This window comes from Augochlora pura, chromosome 6, assembly GCF_028453695.1.
Source record: "Augochlora pura isolate Apur16 chromosome 6, APUR_v2.2.1, whole genome shotgun sequence".
NCBI lineage: Eukaryota > Metazoa > Arthropoda > Insecta > Hymenoptera > Halictidae > Augochlora > Augochlora pura.
The window spans coordinates 23,287,436-23,307,173 of NC_135777.1; the positions used below are offsets into that span (position 1 = coordinate 23,287,436).

The following is a 19,738-nucleotide window of genomic DNA, read 5'->3' on the forward strand; positions in this document are numbered from 1 at the left end:
GTGATTCATGCTAACAGTGCCATATTTAAGAATTTTTCTAAAATTATACATTGTTGCTGTAAAGATTATTTTAAAGGGTAAAAGAACAATATTAGTGGTGCCTGAGAGTCACCATTCGAGCGCAAAGGGTTAAAATATTCAAAATACCGAAACTGCCACGTAGAGAAAGACAAAGAAAGGTAGATATCTTCTTCAAAGAAGAAGAGGAAGGGGGAAGGGAGACAACAAGGACGAACCGGTACGCGCGAGAAGATGAAGAACGGACGCGACAACCAGTGGAAGGCACAACAGGTCTCGCGGTGCGTTTTGCAAACCGTGGATCCGGTTCAACGCGACAGAGACGCTCGCGCTCTCTCTCTCTCTCTCTCTGTCTCTCTCACTCCGGCTGCCGTTGGTAATCGGATAATATCGTTAGCATATCACCTGCGGGCGGCCGGTTTTAATAAAAGCACCGATACCGAGATCGCGAGGGCACGTAGCCGAGCGCGGGCAAGGTTATAATTAAAGTGTTTGTCTCCTGGAATTAGTCTCCGATGGTGTCGCACAACGCTGTTTCGTCGTTGCTGTTGCTGACCACGTGACTCGCGCGACGGCACGCTTGTGCTCTTTGTGCCGGTCTCTGTGCGTACGTATGCAATGAGAGAAAGAGAAAGAGAGAGAGGTGGGGGACGAAGGAACCAGCGCGAGAGAGAAAAAGAGAGTCGCGAGCTCGGGCAGCCAGGACACGCGTGTATACGTCGCGCCCCTCGCAAAAACCAATAACCTCGGCAAACGTCGGGCACCGGTTGTTTATGGCCTAAAAGGGAGAACAAGGGACAGGTAGAGAGAAGGGAGGGGCGCGAGCGAGCGAGCGAGTGCGCGCACACAGCGAGGATCGCCGTAGCAAGGGGGAACACGAAAAAGAAGAGCGAGCCGCGCCGCGACGAACGAGGGAGAAAACACGTCGCTCCGAGTTCCAGATCATTCTGTATACCTACGCGGGCTGCTGGCCCGATACCCTCAGGAACCCTTCCACCATCGAATAATTGGGTCGTTACCGCTGCCGGGCTATAACGTGAGTTTCCAGCTTTTATCGGGGCCGCTGCTCCGCGAGTGCCTGATATCCGATGCCGCGGGACCCTAACCTCTGTTCCAGCCAATTCAACTTCCAAACATCCCTCCTCCCACCGCCTCCATCCACTCTTTACTCCTTCTCCTTTATTTTTGGCTGCGCGGAACCGCGGTACTTTCGTTTTCCGATCCGCCATCTTCTTTTCTGGCACTGCCTATACTGAACTGTTAATCGTACGTCGCTATTCGGTTTTGACTTCCACGTAACGTGCATCGTTTGAATCGCTTCGTGATCGTCGATCGAGTGCAAAGAGTTAATCGAATTTGCAGAATGACGACTGGCATTCGAGCCAGTTAACTATGAATCGTAAATTGGTTCTAATCCAAGAGCCAATGCAAATTAAATCACGTGGTCTCCGTTAAGGAGCGTGAACATTTAATTCCGAGCTACGGAGCTATGTGGAACGATTAAGAAACTATGAACAATTATTGGCTAATTGTATGCTCATATGAAAGTGCTAATTGAGAACTTGCCTAATAGTTATTAACCTGTTTCATTACCTAGTCGATTAACTAGGCTAACGTTTAATAAATTAGCGGTCTCAGCAACGGCAAAGTATTGCAAGAGAAGCAGATGGGGGTAGGAAATTTGCTAAAAAGATAATTACTTTTCTAGATAAAATATTTTTGATCAACTTCACGTATATCATTTATGTTTATTTATAAAAACATCAACAGTTCCAGCATCGACGAGATGATAGAAAAAAAAGATTGAAAAGGGGGTTGAAAAATTGTTAAATTAATAATTGCTTCGCAAATAAAATATTTGTATTCAATTTTTTAAAATCAGTTACGTCTATCTATTGTAAATAGTTTAAAAAGATGATTGCTTGGCCGAGTGAAATACTTGTTGATGAACTTCGCCCGGCGAAATTTCCGCCGAGCCGTTAGAAAAGGCTGCGAAGGGCGGAAGAGGCTGCGGATGAAGGGCGATTTTAGCGTTTCGCCGTCGGATCGGGAAACCACGCGCGCGGTGGGGGGGGGCTATAGTTGAAATTGGAGCTGCAAGAATCCGGGGAATGCGCGACGGAACGGTGAATCTCAAGGCGCAACTTCGAAACAAGAGGAATTGAAAATCGTAGGGTAACGGGTCCGCACGCCGACGCGACTTTCCCCCATGGCCTGTTTCCCACCGCCTCTTTTTCGTTTCGATCGCATTCCTCTCGCGTCGTCCCCATCCCCCATTCGCCAACGATTTTTGCATTTATTTCGCCCGCGCACGAAGGAGAAGACAAACAAACGCGAAACTCGGCGAAATGCGGCGAAAAAATTTGAGCGCGACGATTTTTGCGGACGCTGACAAAAATGGCGTACAGCTTTCCCTGCCGCGGAGGAATCGTAAACAGTTGGCGGATATGCTGGACAGTATTTTTTCAACTTTTTCCGATCATTTTGAATACCTTGTAATAATTTCACACGGGCTCGCATATATTTTGAAATTGCTTTTTACGATTTTTAATAATTTGCAGTAGGTTTTCATGGTTTTTAATTCTTTGGAATGGTTTGTAATGGTTCTTAATAGTTATAAAATAGTTTCCAATTGTTTTTAATACTTGGAAATAGTTTTTAAAGGTTTTCAATACTTCGTAACAATTTCTAATAGTTTTCAAAAAACTTTACAATAGTTTCACTAATTTAAATGTTCGATTAATAATTCCTCTCCGCCTATAATTATCTCATCGACGTCGAAACACTGCAATTAAGCAAGTAGGTGAATTTCGGAACGCGACAAATGAAAAAACTAATTTCGACCAGCGAAATCGGTCAAAATGCTCGACCGGTGCGCGGTCGTTATTTCGCCGAGTTAACAACAACGAATGAAAAATCTCTGGAATCCCTCTCCGGCGGGCGGAGGCGGTTTATATACATCGTCGCGAATAATTGCGGGAAGAATTTGTCCAATAAATTCAACGGCGGCCGCCGAACCGGCTTCGCCTGTTTATACAAACGAATTCGAAAACTTTCCGCCCAGATTAATCCATTACCGTCAGAATCTCCTTTTTTCATTTCATATTTGACGAGAAAAGTTACGTATACGATTAACAAGTTGTGTAACAATATCATTATATTCAATTATATTCAGCTGTAAAATAGATTCGATATTATCTTCAATTTACAAGTTTTAAATTATTTTGAAAATAAAATAAAAGTTTGGGAATTTAAAAAATTCCAAATGTGGTTCGTAATAGTTAATGGGTTAAAGGGAGCGAGTTTATTTGGAGATAGGGATCCGACGAGGATATCGAACCGATCCTGCGACAATGCGAGGCGCGCGCGGCCGTGTCTCAGGATTAAAATCGCGAGCTTCTCCGTGAGCGCGCGATAAAAAGCGCGGAGAAAACGACGGGGGAGACGTGACTTCCCGTTGAAACCGTTTCCGCGTGGAAGCGCGGAGAGGGTTGCAGCGGAAGATTGCGCGCGTCCATTTGTGCGTGGGAGAGTAACGACTTCCGGCAAATGTCAATTGCGCCGCGGATAGTTTTCGCAGGCGACGAGCATCGCTCGCTGAATAAAAGGGGCGCGATGGAACGGCGGCGTTATTCTTCGTTCGATGAGAATTTGTATTACGGTGTCCCATAAGTTCTTTCCACGCACGAAAATTCCATTCCCTCAATACACATTCAGTCAAAAGCGATTAACTTAATAAAAATAAGAAGATGCAATTTTTAAAATCATTTCTTCTCCACTAAATTTTAATAAACGTTGACACAGTTGTAGCAATTTAAGCTATAATAAATGTCTGCTTTTCCGTGGCATTGTTAAAGGGTTACAGAACATCCGCAACCACGATGCCACCTTAAAGCAACAAATATCGTCTGTTGATTTCGCATAAAAAAATAAAGGAATTTATAGGACACCCTAATATAGCTAAACATGAAAACGATTTCCTCGCGCGGTAAACATAATCGGAGGAATTAGAAGGCGCGCGGGATCGCTGGCAATTACGGTGCTCGCGTCGGCACTTCCGAAAATAGAGATGGAAATTCGCGGCAACAATGGGCCTCCGCAGACAATCGAAAAACGTTTTTATTCGAGGCTCGGCGCATTTGAGGAAAACGAATTTGGAAATTCGTTCCGGGCGTGTGACACCGAATAAAAATCGGTCAGCGTGTCCGCGCATGATTGTCCGCGAGCTTCTCCTTTATTTTTCTTCTCTGTTGGAAACAGCGTTCAATTTTTACGAATCCTGAAATGTCCGGCGCGTCGTCTTCGCGAACGGGTTACTCGAGGGAGTGAAATTTTCGGACGCGGATAAATAAAAATGCTCTTAGCGTTTCGAGCGACACAGATTATACTCGACTGCGGCGGGCTGGCACTCTGCGCGGCCTGGAAGGACCCGTGCACTCTTTACGTGGAAATGGAGCCTCGGCCAATGGGAGGGGAATAGTAAAAAAACGACTGTTTACCTTGCCGACGTGCCCCGCGGACGGAGGAATCGAGACGAGCCGGGCCGGACAGAAGCGAACGAAAAAAATCGAGCACGGTGGAACGCGGCGAGGAAAGAGAGAGAGAGAAGAGAGAGACGAGAGAGAGAGAGAGAGAGAAGAGAGAGACGAGAGAAAGAAGAGAGAGACGAGAGAGAGAAGAGAGAGACGAGAGAGCACCGGTGTTCGAACAGAAAATAAACGGGCGAGCTGGTCAGAGCCGGTCGCTTTTACAATGATTTACCGTTTTCCGCGCGTGTATGGACATATGACTTCCGCCCGCCCGGTGGAACCCATGACGCCTAGCTTTTTCTTTTTGCTCAACAATAAGTTCGGAATCGGAGACGTCGATTCTTCCTCCGAATGTTTACGGGCGCGAGGGAAATTGAATATTCCCCGGTAGAACTCGATCTTCCGCCGAGGATCCCATTACTCAACCGTTTCCGTTCTATTAATCGATCAACGAACTTTTATTAACCCTCCGAGGGCCGAGTGTTTTTCCTTAACATTTTCCTCCCAGTTACGACGAACTATTCTCGATCGTAAGAAACTAATAAAATGGACTTACACCGAATTCATTACTTATTCTATTTAAATTATATTTCGATTTATTGAGAATTTATTTCATTATATTATGTTTAACGTGAGTCTATATTTAATTAAATATTTAAGCCTAGAATAAAACTATAGGGTTGCCGGTGTCTCCAAAATATTTTTTAGCCCTTTGCACTCTAATGGTAACTCCGAAGCACCATTAAAAATTGTTATATCACGTTCTAAAATAATTTTGACGTCATTTTGGATCTGAGTATATTTTGTCGTCGAGTACAAAGGGTTATTTAGTTAAACGATTAATTTCACGATAAGCTGGTCTACGTTAGCTTGGATTTCTTTTGGGGGTGCGAAAATATTTACGGTCTGCTGGCCGGTAGCACTACACTGGTGTCGCTTGCAAGATGATAGCCGAGTGCCGGTGGCACTATGGTGGTGTCGTGTTTACGGCTAAACGGCGGATGAAAATATTATACCTATCACGGGTGCGGACGTCGGCTTTAAAAACAATCGAAATCAACCCTTTACAGCCGGAACTCCAAAATATTTGTTCAGACTCGTAACGTCTCCATTTTACATAACCTGAAGCATTTTATGCATTATGTAATTGAATTTTGCGACTCGTGCAACAGTTGACAGCTCTTACCAATTTTTTAAATATAATTAAAATTTGATAAAAATGATTTTAGAACGTAGCATGATGATTTTTAGCTGCTCCTTAGAGTCGCCACTCGATCGCAAAGTGTTAAGTAAATACGTAGAATTGAAAAAGAAGGAACCGGTAATGACAAACGCAAACAAGACACCGAGATTACGAAATAATGATTGAAAATTCAAATTACCGGGACGCGTTTCTCTCGCGAGATTATTCGAGCCGCGACGCGTAACGTAAAATAAAAGAAAGGAGCGTTTACCTTGTCGATGAGCCTCGGGGAGGGGTTGGAACGTAGAACGAAGAAGTAGACGAACCAAGGAAAACAAACCAAAAGAAAATTCCGAGATGGCGAGAGAACACTGACGGCGAAACACACTGACGACGCCTCTGGACGTGTGTGCGTGTGCGTGAACGTGTTTTCGTGTATGTCAGAGTCGTGTAAATCGGTGCTTTAGCATCCAGCGAAAAATAAACAGGGCCCGGACAGCTGATCAGAGCCGACGGCTCTCTACGATTTGATTTACCGTTTTCCGCGCGTGTATGGGCATATGACTTCCGGTGGGCAGTGTAAGGCGCGACGGCCGGCCTGCTTTTCTTTTCTACGGCTAGGATGATCCCGATAGAAGATCGACACGTCCCCGCTCGAACGTGCTTCCGGTGCGTGGTTCCGGCTGATTCCCGTCGGTCCGGCCTCCTGCGGCGCCGTGTTGTTCCGGCTCTCCTCTGCGATTAGACGTCGGAACGCGTCATCGGTCGACGCGGGCTAATACATTCGGCGGTCCGCGTCAGAGTCAATGACATAACCGGCGGTTGGCTCGCCTTTCAGCAGCCTCGACATGTTTCCCTGGCCTTCCTCTGCACGTCCTCGATTCCGTACGCCGTATTCCACGCTCTCTCTCTCTCTCTCTATCTCTATCTTTCTTTTCTCTTGTTATTCCTTTCTCTCTCTCTCTCTCTCTCTCTCTCGCTCGATCTCTTTCTCTCTCCTCCTTTCTCCCGCCCGATGCCACTCGTTTCCTTTTCACCTACGGAACACAACTCTCGGCTCTGGAACGCGCGCAAAACCTCACTTTCGAAACGCCGTAATTCCCTCGCACTCGCCGCGATACCAGCTACACCGATCACTCTCACGCGAAGAACCCCCAAACACCGCGCGCGTACCACCGCGATATCATTCCACGATGTGTTCCCTTTTTTCTTTTCACCGCGGCGCCCGGCGGGTTAATAAATCGATCGGGCCCCGCCGCCACCGGTCCGCGCGATCCGAGCCGACGGAATAACGGGGACAGAGGCGGTCGGTCGCGACCTTGTTCGAACGCGCACTGGACCCAAGACACCCGAGAACCGAGGAGAGAGAGAGATGTTCGTCGCCGTCGACGCTACCGCTGCTGCTGCTGCTGCTACTCCCGGGTATTATCGAGGCGAGGGCACACCTCTCCGGCGAGTGCCGTTTCCTCTATTATCCTTCCGTGAGTTACACGGAGGGGCTGCTGCTGTTGCTGCTGCTGCTAGCTGGGCTGTGTTGTATCACGAACGCGTCGCACTCGCGGACCCGTGGTCTCGCACGTTACGCGCGCGGCTTTTCGGCTAAGACGCGCGGCCGGGTCGTTTTCGAAAACGGTCGCAACGAAGGCGGGCGCACGTCACTTGCTCGCAGAACCGGTCACATCGCCGACGCGAAGGCCGCGCGGCGTTTTACGAAAACACAACGGACGACGAAACAATCGCGGATACCGGGATTCGAGCCGCGCCGAACTCCTGTCGAACCGAAACGACCGACAACCGCGACGTCACGAGTCGTACTGACTCGACCAAAGGCCCGTCCGGACCGACCTGCTCGCCACAGTCCGCAGCGCTGCGGAGTAGGACGCGCAAGTCTCTGGTTCGCGATCGCAACGCCGCCCGGCGGCCTCGCCGCGTAACCAGCGAGACCGCGTGCCACGCGCGACCCGCTTTATCGACGCCTGTAATTTCATTCTAATCAAATGCGTGGTGCGCGGACACGCGCCGATGCGCTTATGCAAACCGAGAACGCCTCTGTAACGCGTCCACGCGCGGAAAAATCGGCACGATGCCGCACGGAATCTACGGGTGAACACGGTCGAACGGTTTGCCGAACGGCCGTTCAATGGGAATACGTGCTCCATTTATTTATTTTGTTTTCTGTTCCGAAAGATCGCGCCGCGTCAGCCGAATTCGAATTTCACGTCGGAAGCGACCCGCTCGGCGAAATGTTTTTTTCCTTTTTTTGCTTTTTCTATTTCGTTCTTGAGTTTGCGATTCTTCGAGCGGTTGGAGCTCTCTTTTTTAATTTACGTGGAAATTTGGTGGTTGCGGTGGCATCTCTGTTTATTATAACTAATATATGAAAGAATAAAATTTAGTCATTTCCAGCTCAAAAGTCTTCGCAATTTCTACAATTTTAAGACGGGCCCAGCGTTCAGATAATTAATAAAAATTCACCGTTCCATTTTTAAGGAGAAACAAGCAAGAAAGGGATCCTGAAAATAGATTGCAAAGCAGTGAATTAGTCTTCGCCAGAAAGTTCGCCCTCGGATCATTTCGCCGACAGTTTCGTGAATTCGTTCCGGCCGAGATTGGTCCCAGTGGGTTCGATCTCGACTGGCTCCATCGTCCCCTATTTAGCGGGAACACCTTTTGACCGGGTGGCCGCCGACGCGACCGCCGTAGAATATCTGAATATTTATACGTTTTCGTGGCTCGTTCGTCTTCCTTTTGTTCCCATCGATTCCCCGGAAGATAAATGAATCTCCCCGGCCGCAAGAAAAAGGGAGGGGGTTGAAATTGAGCGGTTTATTGCGATCGCCATCCGGCCCTTCTCGGCCCGCGCCTAATGAAACGAGCCGCGAGGACCGCGTCGTTAACACTGTATCATTTATACCGGCGACGTGGTACGTTTTAATTTATAGAAAAACGTGCGACGGGGCTTTTTGTTTCGGCCGTGGATATTGCAGTGCGATCGCATTATGGATCTCGTTTCACCGGTCGCCGTCACAGCGAATAGCAAATATTTAAATATTTAAATATTTAAATCTCCTCCAAATATCTAGAAAGGCGCATTTTAGCACTCTTCTATAACGTAGGATTTTCTTCTCTCAACACAGAGTTAATTAAAAGTGCTTATCTTATAAAAAAAGAAAAGTAGAAGATTCGAGCTGTAAAGCCATTCTATTTTCCATCAAATTTGCATAAACATTGTCAAAGTGACAACAGACTGAATATCGAAAGAGATATTACCCCTTTCCGTGTCGAACATCCCACTGTGCACCGCGGTGCATCCAGCCCACGAGGCCCAGAGTTTCGTCGAACTATCTTACATAACCTAATTCCATAAGACAATAAAAACGGCCATTTTCTCCGTATTCTCAGCGTCCGTGGATCACGCGCGCGTCGGCCGCTCACTTTCATCCCCTTTCGGCGAACATTATCGCCAGACGGTAAACGCGAAAGTTAAGACCGACGTATACATCGCGCGGCATCGGCCCCCGAACCCCCCTCTCCCTCTCCCACGGTCCCGTATCTCGATTATGGTATTGCTGTCCTCCGGAGGCATGGGTAAACGAAAGATATACGACGGCCTCGTGCTAGACAGCGCCAGGGAAAAGTTTTATCTGCCGTTTCAGGAAATATCAATAACTGATCCTCCTCCTCCTTCTCCTTCTCCCCGCCCCCCTCCGCGCCCCCGAGAACAGTTTCTATTCGAACGGTGGAAATATACGGACAGAACCCGGAGCCCCGGTTACACCACACCGTCCCCCGCGCGCACCCACGACCGCGCTCCTCTCATCCCCTCGGCGTCGGCGAACGCCATACGAAACGTGCCCGAGTATATCCCCTTTCAAATCGGAATGCAGCGGTCTGGCCACGGAGACGGTTCAGGAAGTGGCCCATTCCGAAAGATGGCACGTGTCGTTGCCGCCGTTGGATTTACTGTTTAGAATCCGATCCGAGAGAGACAGAGAGAGAGAGAGAGAGAGAGAGAGACGCCGTGGGAGACGATTAGCGGTCCGACGGCGGATAGTCTACGGGATAGATGAATGACGATCGGCGGGTACGTTTCGACCACTGTCCGAGAAGAAACATGGTCCGACTAATATATAAGCCGTTTATTTCGAAAGTGGCCCGAGTCCATTCATACTATTTAATTTGTATTAATATTATATTACTTAAACTGAGATACTTATTACTGACAACGCCCGCAGGAAGCGATGAAGGTAATTTTAATTAATTAGTAGCGCTTACAACCCTTCCAAAACGCTATAACTCTTTCAGAATTTGCCTAAATGATTTGGATTTTTTCTTTTAAATGATAGAGGAACTAATCTACTAGATAATGTCAAAAATGCTCTCTTTTAATTTTCCTTGCTGTCCGAGTCGTTCGATATCCCGTCGTCTGTTAAGGGTCCAAACGGACCCAACCTCGGTAACGGACAGTTCGTCCAGCCGTGTTGGCGAACACGATGAAGATCGTCACTTGACAGACGAGATCCGGGTCGAGCTGTTTAATTATGAATCCGCGAATCGGGGCGTAAACCCTCGACCACGAATACTTTCCAGTCACCCTGTCCCCTCCCTCTCGACTCTATGGTTAAGAACAAATCTGCCCGGCCTCTCTCTACCCTCCGCTAATCGTTAACAGTCGCCAAAAACGACCATCCAACACGGTCCATCGATCAGGAAACTGCCAAGGCTCGATCGCACCCCAAGGACCACCCTGAGCGTTACCAACCCCTATAGCAATCTCTTGCAACTTTCCCAAGAATGAAGTTTGAGGAACGTTTGTCCTTTGATTTATCGATAGAAATCAATGATCAAACAGCCGATTAAATAGCAGGAACGACGAACTTAACCTAAAAATAATTAAATAGAAATTATGTTCCGATTTGGAAACTAATAATACGTTGATCAGTTTAATATAGCTAAAATTAACTTCTTCAATTTCTGATTCGTTTTATTTTATTTTTATTTCAAGTTTCGTTTATTCATAAAGGATTTTAAAATTAGTTTAACACTGGAACCGCTGAGCTAGATAAAGTAACTAATATTTCATTGTTTCTTTTCAAATTCTTAAGATCGCAAGAATTATTTCCTAACCTCTGCCGAATTTTTCTGCCGAAAAACGGCGTCGCGATTAAAACGCCTAATCGCCCCGGGTGTCCGTTTAGGGGTGCCGCCCCGGGCGCCAACGATCGCGTCTCGTCGATGCCCGCCGGCGGGAAGAGCGCCGAATTCCTCGCTCGATCCCGGCGACAACAGCGTTTCCGAGAGTTCGCGTCCAAGCCCGCGGATTATATAATTACGATCGCCGCGTAAAATATCGCGGCAACGCCGCGTTCACCGTTTAATGCGCCCGACGCGAATCGATGATCGAAATCGGTTCCCCGTTACTCGGCGCCGAAAATTTATTCGATTCCGCCCGCGCCGCGATATTAATTCCGGCGAACGCGCGGCCCCCACCGATGGTGTCCCGTGTCGGCTGTACTTGTTTTTCCATTAAAATCGCTAAATAAACGGGAAAACGTGTTCTCCCCGCCGCCGTCGCCGCGCGGCCGTGATTGCGTTTTCCGCGAACTAAACTCACCGAATAGAGGAGATGCGGCCGGCTCGAGAAATCAAGCCTGTAATCGTCTTTGCGCGGCTGTGCCTCGCCGCATAGGCGAACCTTGCGAACTGCCGTGTTTATTTGTAGAAACGCGAAATTGTGCGATTATGTCAGGTTGTGTCGGGTTATGTGCGCGGGAAATTGTGTTAGACGGCTTCCGGGTGAAATTAAAGGCTCGGATTTGCGAATGATTTCGGAACGGTGACGCGTTCGCGCGTCATCTTTCGCCATCTTTCATTTTTCGTCATATTGATGTCTTCAACAGAGAATTATTATTAAATATTAATTTATTAAACTGGCTTTAATTTTCATCCGCAAGCACTCGAATTTGCGACAAGAATACGAATATCGAAATCCATCGGATTTTCGCTAAAATCTATTATTTACAGAATGAGTACGATAATAATTGTTACATAAGAATGAAATAGAACACTTATTGCACATTTTTATTGCGAAATATCTCATAGTTGCGCACAGAAAATTTAAACTTATACAGAAAATAGAACGCGTTCATAAAGAGTAGTATTTACAGTCGGACTCCTCGGCCCCGATTAAAATCTATAACCTATACGTAACAGTAACATAACGTCGTTGTGTACACATTAAATAACATAGAAAATATCGAACAATATAATATTAACGTATGCATATTAACACTTTATCTATCTTACTTATCTGATTAACCGCGAAAGGCGTGTAGCATTTAAAAATATATAACTTACAGTGGTACAATCTAACAAATAAACAAATCATTAAGTAACAAATTACTGGTTGCGACGACAACCGATTCACAGGCTAAACAGCCGATCGATAGGCAGCCTATCGCTAAAGCGTCAAATATAACGACATAACCTAGAAAATATTATACAGTAATCAGAATGCTATTAAATAACGTAGAAAAGTTTAAATTATTGATCGGAAAGTAGACGGTTAAATAACAGTATTTATACGGCGGAACCGGGTTGCAAGAGCGTTTTAAACATGTCGCTCTGCGGAAAAGGGAGGGGGTGGCAGTCCATAAAACGATCAGCGTTTGGCAAAAGGAACGCGGCCCGGTTGCCGCTGGAACGAGAACTGGTTGTCCCGGTGTTCCTCCAGCGGGACTGATCGCGTCCCAGTTTCCGAGGAGGAATCGCAGGGATCGTCTACTGGATGGCCGAGTCACGATCCCGTCGGCGAAGGTAATCGCGGCTGGTGAACGAAGACGGAAAAAGGGCTGCAGTATGGTCTTCCTCGCCCGCTCGAGATTTATCGAAGCCGAACACCGATGCATTAGCGACGGAGAGCACCGGGTGGGAGGGGGAGGGGGAGTGAAGTAGACGAGGGTAACGAAGCGAGGGAAGGAAAGTCGACGAGGGCGTCGAGAGGAGAGGGAGAACGGCGAACACCGCCGCCCCTTAACCAACCCCCCGCGACGCCTGCGACGAGGATGGTTCCTCGAGACGTGTAACGAATCAATCGAGATCGGAAGCTCGGCCTGATAACGCGGCGACGACGTAACCGGCCGGAAATACATGGCGAGGATATAGAATTTGGTATATTTTAGGCTGTGCACAGACGTACCGCCGAATACGATTACACAAATGTAATTTTGTAACAAAGAAACAGGGTGGAAATATTGCTATAAATATACAGAATATCCCGGTTCGATTATCTAGTTTAAACAAAAATTAATCATTTATTATAATTACTTTTATTATTTATATTAGTCTGTTATATTACTAAAAATTCGTCAATTATTCGATTAAAAAATTCTGTCGAACGAAATTTAACCTAATTCAAGGGGAACGTTGCATAATAGTGATTTCAAGATGATCTTGAAACTGTATAGTTTTGTTTAATGCGAAAAGATCAATTCACTAAAGATTATTATTATTATTATATCTCTGTTCTCCAAAACTCGATGCATCAAACGGGACACCCTGTACATTCGTGCGAAAGTGACTTTCTTGTCTGGTCTAATGTGTATCGGAATCTCGGTTGCACTTAACACGTCGACCTCATCAATCGATTCTTTGTGGGTCAAACCAGATTGCCGGCACAAAAATGATTGCGATAGGCTTCGATCAACGCGGAGAGTACGCCGCGACAAAGCGGAATCAATTATCCAACTGGAACTTGCTATTTACGTGCATTAGTATCGTCGGCTCGATAATGGTTCACCAGCTGCGATTGAGGCACAGCACTCGTTGCCCTAATCGCGCCGCTTAACGCCCGGACGATGGACCATTTCCACGACTGTTCGCTATGTTTATAACAATTCCGAACCTCGTTTGTTTAATTCTTCGAAACAATATTTCTTGCAGAACTGTTAGCTTTTTTGATAATTTATTGGCAAATATTTACGATAATTTAGAGCTTCGTTTATCAATGTTTTTTTTAATGTATTTTCGACGATATTTCTTCCAGACTTTAACTTTAAACGTTAGCCTTTTATATAATTCATTGGCAATTAATTGAGACAATTCAGAGCTTCGTTTGCTAATTTTTTTAAAACACATCTTAGTACGTCATTTCTCAGCAGACTTGTTAGCCTAATTTATATCATTTAATTACGAAAAATAAACCACGACCTTGACATGAACTTGACACGATCTCGCCGTGAACTGGCCATGAGACATAACCTGACACGAGACCGGTAACTATAAAATACTGATGGAATTTCGTGGCTTCCGGTCGCGATCGATTCAGAAAGAAAGGCAGGAAGTATAGCTGTCGGTCCATGGTGGTTCCAACCCCGTCCAGGACCCCAGTGTGTCAGCTCCGATGCTCCCTTAGGCGGCGCAGCCGAGAGCGTCGCGAAAATCCGCGGCGAAATGCATCGGCTTTCGCCGCGTCAAATTAAATACGATTCCTCGGCACGTGATCGGGGCTAATCCTCTCCCATCCAGGATCTCTGACCCGGCCTGGAAATTCGACGGTCGGTATTCCACAATCTTCCCCACGAGTTTTCCACTGAGTCCCGATCTCCGATCTACGCGATTCGGAGGTTGCGAACGATTCTCCCTCGGCGGACGATCCATCCGGATCACTTTCCCTCCGAGTTGAGATGGTCGGACAGTCGCAGCACCATGCGCGACACGAACTCCCGCAGCAACGGCTGCTTCGCTTTGCCGACGTCCATCACCTCCTCGTGGTTCGCCTCGTCGTGGGTGTCGTAGTCGATCACGCACTCGTTCGAGATCAAGCTGAACGCGAACACCTGCAGGTCGCAGTGTCTAGCGGTGATCACCTCGTGGACGGTGGACATACCTGCCGGCCGGAGATTAGGTTTTTTCATAAGAGTCCCGTTGCGACTGGGCTTGGAAATTGATTGTTAAAGTCTGATTGGTGTTGAATTAACGACACCGTGACAATGAGTGCAACGCTGCGACTTTAATCTAGCAGCGTAAATTTTGTAGCTGTGATTGTTAGATTTAGTGTAGTATAATTTATTTAGTATAGTAACCAATTCATTATACGTTGAATAATTGTAAATTTCGTAGAATTCATTAGCCTCACAGATTAGTTGATTTTAACCCTAGAACATTTTTCAATTATTTACAAACGTTTAAATAAATACTAAAACATTAAACTTTGCCTTGTCTTCTTAACTAGCATCATACTTAATATTTTATATTTCCAAAATAATAAATAATATATTAATCACTAAGATTTTATTTTCAATCTCCCCTAACACTTGTCATTGAAAACTGGAAGAGCGTCGTTCTAGGATTAAATAAAAAATTATTTAAACAATTGCATAGTGAGAAAAGGGATCTGTAATCTAGAGAACGGATGTCAGTCTGGCGTTTTAATTATATTTCCGTTCGTACGAACCGACAGCGTCGACGCCGACCATCCTCAGCATCTTCAGCTCGGCGACCGTCTCGAAGTTCGGTCCGCCCAGGCAGGTGTAGACGCCCTTGTGCACCATATCCGCGATGCCCATCTCGCCGGCTACTTGTTGGCCCATATCGAGCAGCGCCCGGTTGTACGCCTTGTTCATGGGCGGGAACCTCGGCCCGAATCTGCCGGGAACAGCCGGGAATCGTTAGCGAATTGTCCCGGATCAAACCTTATCGCGTCTTCGGCAACGACTTTCCGAATTACCGCGATAATCGCGTCCTAGCGCGACGGCAACTGGGAGAACTCTTAGCTCTGGCTAAGGGAGAAGTGTTCGCGTCGAAGTTACAACTTTCACAGAGACATACACGGAGACCTCGAGATAGGGTCTAAGGGACTAAGAGGGTCGACCTCTTAGGCACGGCAGGATTTTGCGCGAATCAAGTTTTTCGTAACCGAATCACCATTTTCTCTTAATATATATTTTTTCCGTGTATCTATATACATATACCATTAATAATCTATATTCTTTTCTTAATATGTTGTATATACACAAGTTCACTTTAATTGTTTCCTTTAATAAATAATGAAACAATTCGCGAAAACCAGTATAGTGGCGCGTCGTGCCCGAGAGGGTTGAACCCGGTTTTACATCTCAGCCGAAAGGTATTACAAGGAGGAGGAGGAGAGAGTAAAAGGCAGACATATTTGATGAACTCTATTAATAAGAAGAGTTAGAAGAATGAGGGAGGAAGAGCGGAGGGGGATGAAGACTGTAAGGGAAGTAAGATCCTGCGAGCTGCCGGATCAAAGGTCAAAGGAAGTTCGACCGTGAAAGAACGACTGGGGAAAGCAGACGTTGAAAATGAACGGAAAAAGAGAGAAAGTAAAAAAGAGAGAGAGAGAGAGAAAGAGAAGAAGAGAGGGGGAGGGCTGCAGGGAAATTCTTACGTAAATACGTCAATCAGATTCTTTATGCCGTCGAGTAAATAGTTCGTCAATCGGATTCAAGGGGTTGTTCCGACAAAATAGATTAATTTTATTCCTTCCAGGAGCTCGGGAGGACTTTCCTGCCGCCAGGATCCCGCACCCCTCTAACCCTTAGGGCTCCGCGAACGAGGCTCTTGCGCCCGGAACCTAGCTCTGAAAAAAAGCCTTTGTCGGCTTTCCCAGCCGATTCGAATTTCTCACCCCTCGCCCCCCACACGGATCGACCGTCTTTCTTTCTTTCATTATTCCCTTATCTCTTCTTCCAATCCCCCCACCCTTCAGTTCCAAGATCGCTGAACGCGACTGGTGCTAATTTGTTTCCTTGGGAGCAAATTTTACCGACAGAGAATTATAAAACACTAGTATTATCACTGTAAATATCGATTATTTGATTGACGCGTGCAGTTCCTTTTGAAAGTAAAAGAACCTTTCATTAGGAAGCTTACATTTCTAATCAGGTAATCCTCGATCGCATAAATGTATAATAAACGTTAGCTTTTCCTAATTATATAATTATATATATTATAAATATATAGTATATCTAATCGCCAAATTTCCAATTATTTAATCGTCAGCATTTCCTGATCGTACAATCCTACAAACCGTTACCCCATAAAAAAGGCTCTCAAAAAATTATAAAATACTATAATAATAATAAATGATAACGTCATGAAGTATCTCAGCGTTGACAAACGTCTCCGCGAGACGTGAGTACCGAAAACGCGAGAAGATCGGCAAGAGGGGGCGCAATTACCGGCCGCGACGCAGTCAACGTACGGCGAACGCGCGCAAGAGGTTAACAGTGACGGAGCACGCGAGGAAAAAATCGGCGGGGAGGGGGGTGATCGGCGGTAGGAACGGTAGGTCGGGCGGTGGAGGGTTGATGGTCTGGGGCAGAGCCGATAAGGAAGCGCGTGACGGTGGATGAATGGCGGGGCTGTGTGATACGTCGCAGCGGAGGCAGAACAGGAGGAAGATACCTGTCGTCGTTCGGTCCTTGAAGAGGGTTATTCCCCGCAAAACCCATCATGTTCACGTGATCCTTCACCATCATAATGTCGCCGACGTTGTACGTGGGATTCAGACCTCCCGCCGCGTTCGTCGCAATCAGATGGGTCACGCCCACCAGCTTCATAACTCTGACTGGCATCGCGCACTGCAACGCAGAAAAAAACGACGACGTGAGCAATTGTTGTACGCGATAAAGAACTCGGCAAAACAAACACGGGAGGAACGAAAGAGAAACAGAGAGAGAGAGGGGGGGGGGGGGGGAGTGGTGCCTTCATTAGCATAATTAAAGGGGCACCTCTCCCCCTCTTTTCTCAGACTCGATAAAAATACGGACTCGCACGGATACGAGTCATTCCGCGCGAAACAGCGAACGAGGGTTGCTCACCTTCCACAGCGGGTAGCCCTCGTAGTAGTGGAAACGACCCTGCATGCACATCACCGGGATGCCCTTCAGGTAACCGAACACCATCTGACCTTGGTGGCCCTGGACTGTGGAGACTGGAAAATGGGGGATCTCCTCGTAGGGGAAGCACTGCTTTTCCTCGAGGAACTCGGCCAGCGAACCTGGACACAACTCGTTTTGCTCATTTGATCCTGTACAGGAATAAAGAAACGATTGACTTCGAACACAATCGGCACCGGAGGTGCACGCGTCTCGCTGAGACGCGTTAGATACCGGTCACGTCGAAATCGCCGGCGGTTACGGAGGGGTTAATTTCGATGGTTCATTTTTTCGATATCTATTATCGAAAATACGACGATCGGTTTTTGGAAATCTTAACAATAATAAAAATAATAATAAAAAATAAATAAATAATAAAAATAATAAAAATCGATAATAAAAATCGTTTTCATGCGTCATCGCCCTGTAGAAAAGCAACCCCGTTCGCCGACCGCGGCTCCTTTCAGTAATTCCGCGCGATCGCGTCGTTTCACGCCGGCGTATATAGTCGGAAAACCACTAACCCATTCCGGAGCCGCATATTATCCCGATCTTCGGCTGTATCTTGATGCGATCCAGAAGGTACTGGGCCGACTCTTGCAGCGTCTCGAACGTGTACCTGGGAAGAACCAACAGATAATTACGCCGAGCCCTTCCGCTCTGTTTGTCGCGGCGAGAACACGGAGTTGCAGCGGAAACAGCGTGCGCGGTGGTGGAGGGTGGGGGAAGGGGGGCCAAGTTACAGCCTTCGCGTTTCCCCATTCAAGAAGTAAATATAAGAGCTGCTACCATTTCGACGCTAAATCTCGCGTTCTATAGTCGGTGCTCTAGTCGTTGCTCGACTAAAATGTCTACCGAGTTAATTCAAGCAGAACTTGACTCAAGCAGAATTTGTTCGGGAAATTTTAAATAATATTTATCTCGACAAATCGAAGCTGGCAAAATTAAACTGTGCGACCATAATTATTTTATTTTATATTACAATTGAAGTATATTAAAAAAGGAAAGAAACAACGTCGGATAAAATGAATTATAAAAATAATACCAATCAGGAAGAATTATACAAGTAAAAACGACTTGATTAACACCAAATTAGGAATCAGCGTTAAATAAATATTTAAAAAAATAAAAAAACAATGAATACTGTTCTAAAGAATGTCGAGATGTCCGATGGATGGCTATGAACGCTAGACGCCATTTTCCGGCGTAGAGTCGCAAGATTCCGGACCAATGAACTATAAAATTGAAAACGCGACCCATTTTGCCGAACAATAATTTGTCAAACGATTGCCGCGGTTGCTTCACGGGGGTCGACAAATCGACTCAACTATGGAAGAATCTTCGTCGAAATCCGTGGAACGATCTGCGTACGACCCGGAAGCACTTGGGAATCCGGCGCGCGCGAGAGAGAGAGAGAGAGAGAGAGAGAGAGAGAAAGAGAGCACTCGGTTTGTCAACATTTTCAATCTCGCTATCGCCGTTTCAAAGTTTGCGCAGCACCCGTTATGAACGTTTCCGCGCCAGATTGGAAATAAAGAAAACAAGGCAGAAATTGGTATTTCGGGCGGGCCACGGCGCGCTGCTCCATCGCGGGATTTCGGCGAGCGCATCGATTCCGTGGCCCGGGTTCCAGAGGATCGCGGCGGTGCTCGACGATTCCGCCGATTTCGGGGGCGATTCGACCGCCTGGAAATAATAGTTTCTACGAAATCACGGGCACGGCCGCATAAATTGGCAAGATAATGGCCGTCATTGTTGCCGCGCCGATGCGAGAAGAGGAACGAGGTGGGGGCTACGTTGCTCCCCGGGGCCGGAGCGCGGTGCAATTTCGCGCGGGCTGGCCGCGGTTGCCTGTTAACCCCTTATCGTACCATTTTCTACAGAAATAATATAATTATAATTTTCTCCATCGCACTGATTTCTTAAAAGAAAAGGAAATTTTTATAATTATTGTGTGTTTATATCCACTTGAATGTTTAAATATTGACAACGAGAGAATAACATTTTATTCCTAGTTGAAGGAACGAATGAACATTCATACTTGATAACATATTACTGGAAATCTTCGCCACACGAGTCTGACTCGTTAAAGTACGGCAAGGGGT

The 19,738-nt window shown here is 46.5% G+C and overlaps 2 protein-coding genes across 2 annotated transcripts in view; both read right to left on the minus strand.

Annotated features, from left to right (window-relative positions):
- Window positions 1-7,525, minus strand: part of Syn1 (Syntrophin-like 1) — a 446,350-nt gene extending 438,825 nt beyond the window's left edge. The window contains exon 1 of the mRNA XM_078182643.1: window positions 6,267-7,525. Coding sequence (XP_078038769.1) covers window positions 6,267-6,290 — 24 coding nt within the window. The 5' untranslated portion in view covers window positions 6,291-7,525. The remainder of the gene's footprint in view (window positions 1-6,266) is intronic.
- A 6,462-nt stretch (window positions 7,526-13,987) lies between these two features.
- Window positions 13,988-19,738, minus strand: part of LOC144471008 (purine nucleoside phosphorylase) — a 14,611-nt gene continuing 8,860 nt past the window's right edge. Inside the window, exons 2-6 of the mRNA XM_078182645.1 lie at window positions 18,158-18,252; window positions 17,577-17,785; window positions 17,161-17,336; window positions 15,185-15,375; window positions 13,988-14,617 (exon numbers count right to left, since the gene is read on the minus strand). Of these exons, the coding sequence (XP_078038771.1) occupies window positions 14,394-14,617; window positions 15,185-15,375; window positions 17,161-17,336; window positions 17,577-17,785; window positions 18,158-18,252 (895 nt within the window). The 3' untranslated portion in view covers window positions 13,988-14,393. The remainder of the gene's footprint in view (window positions 14,618-15,184; window positions 15,376-17,160; window positions 17,337-17,576; window positions 17,786-18,157; window positions 18,253-19,738) is intronic.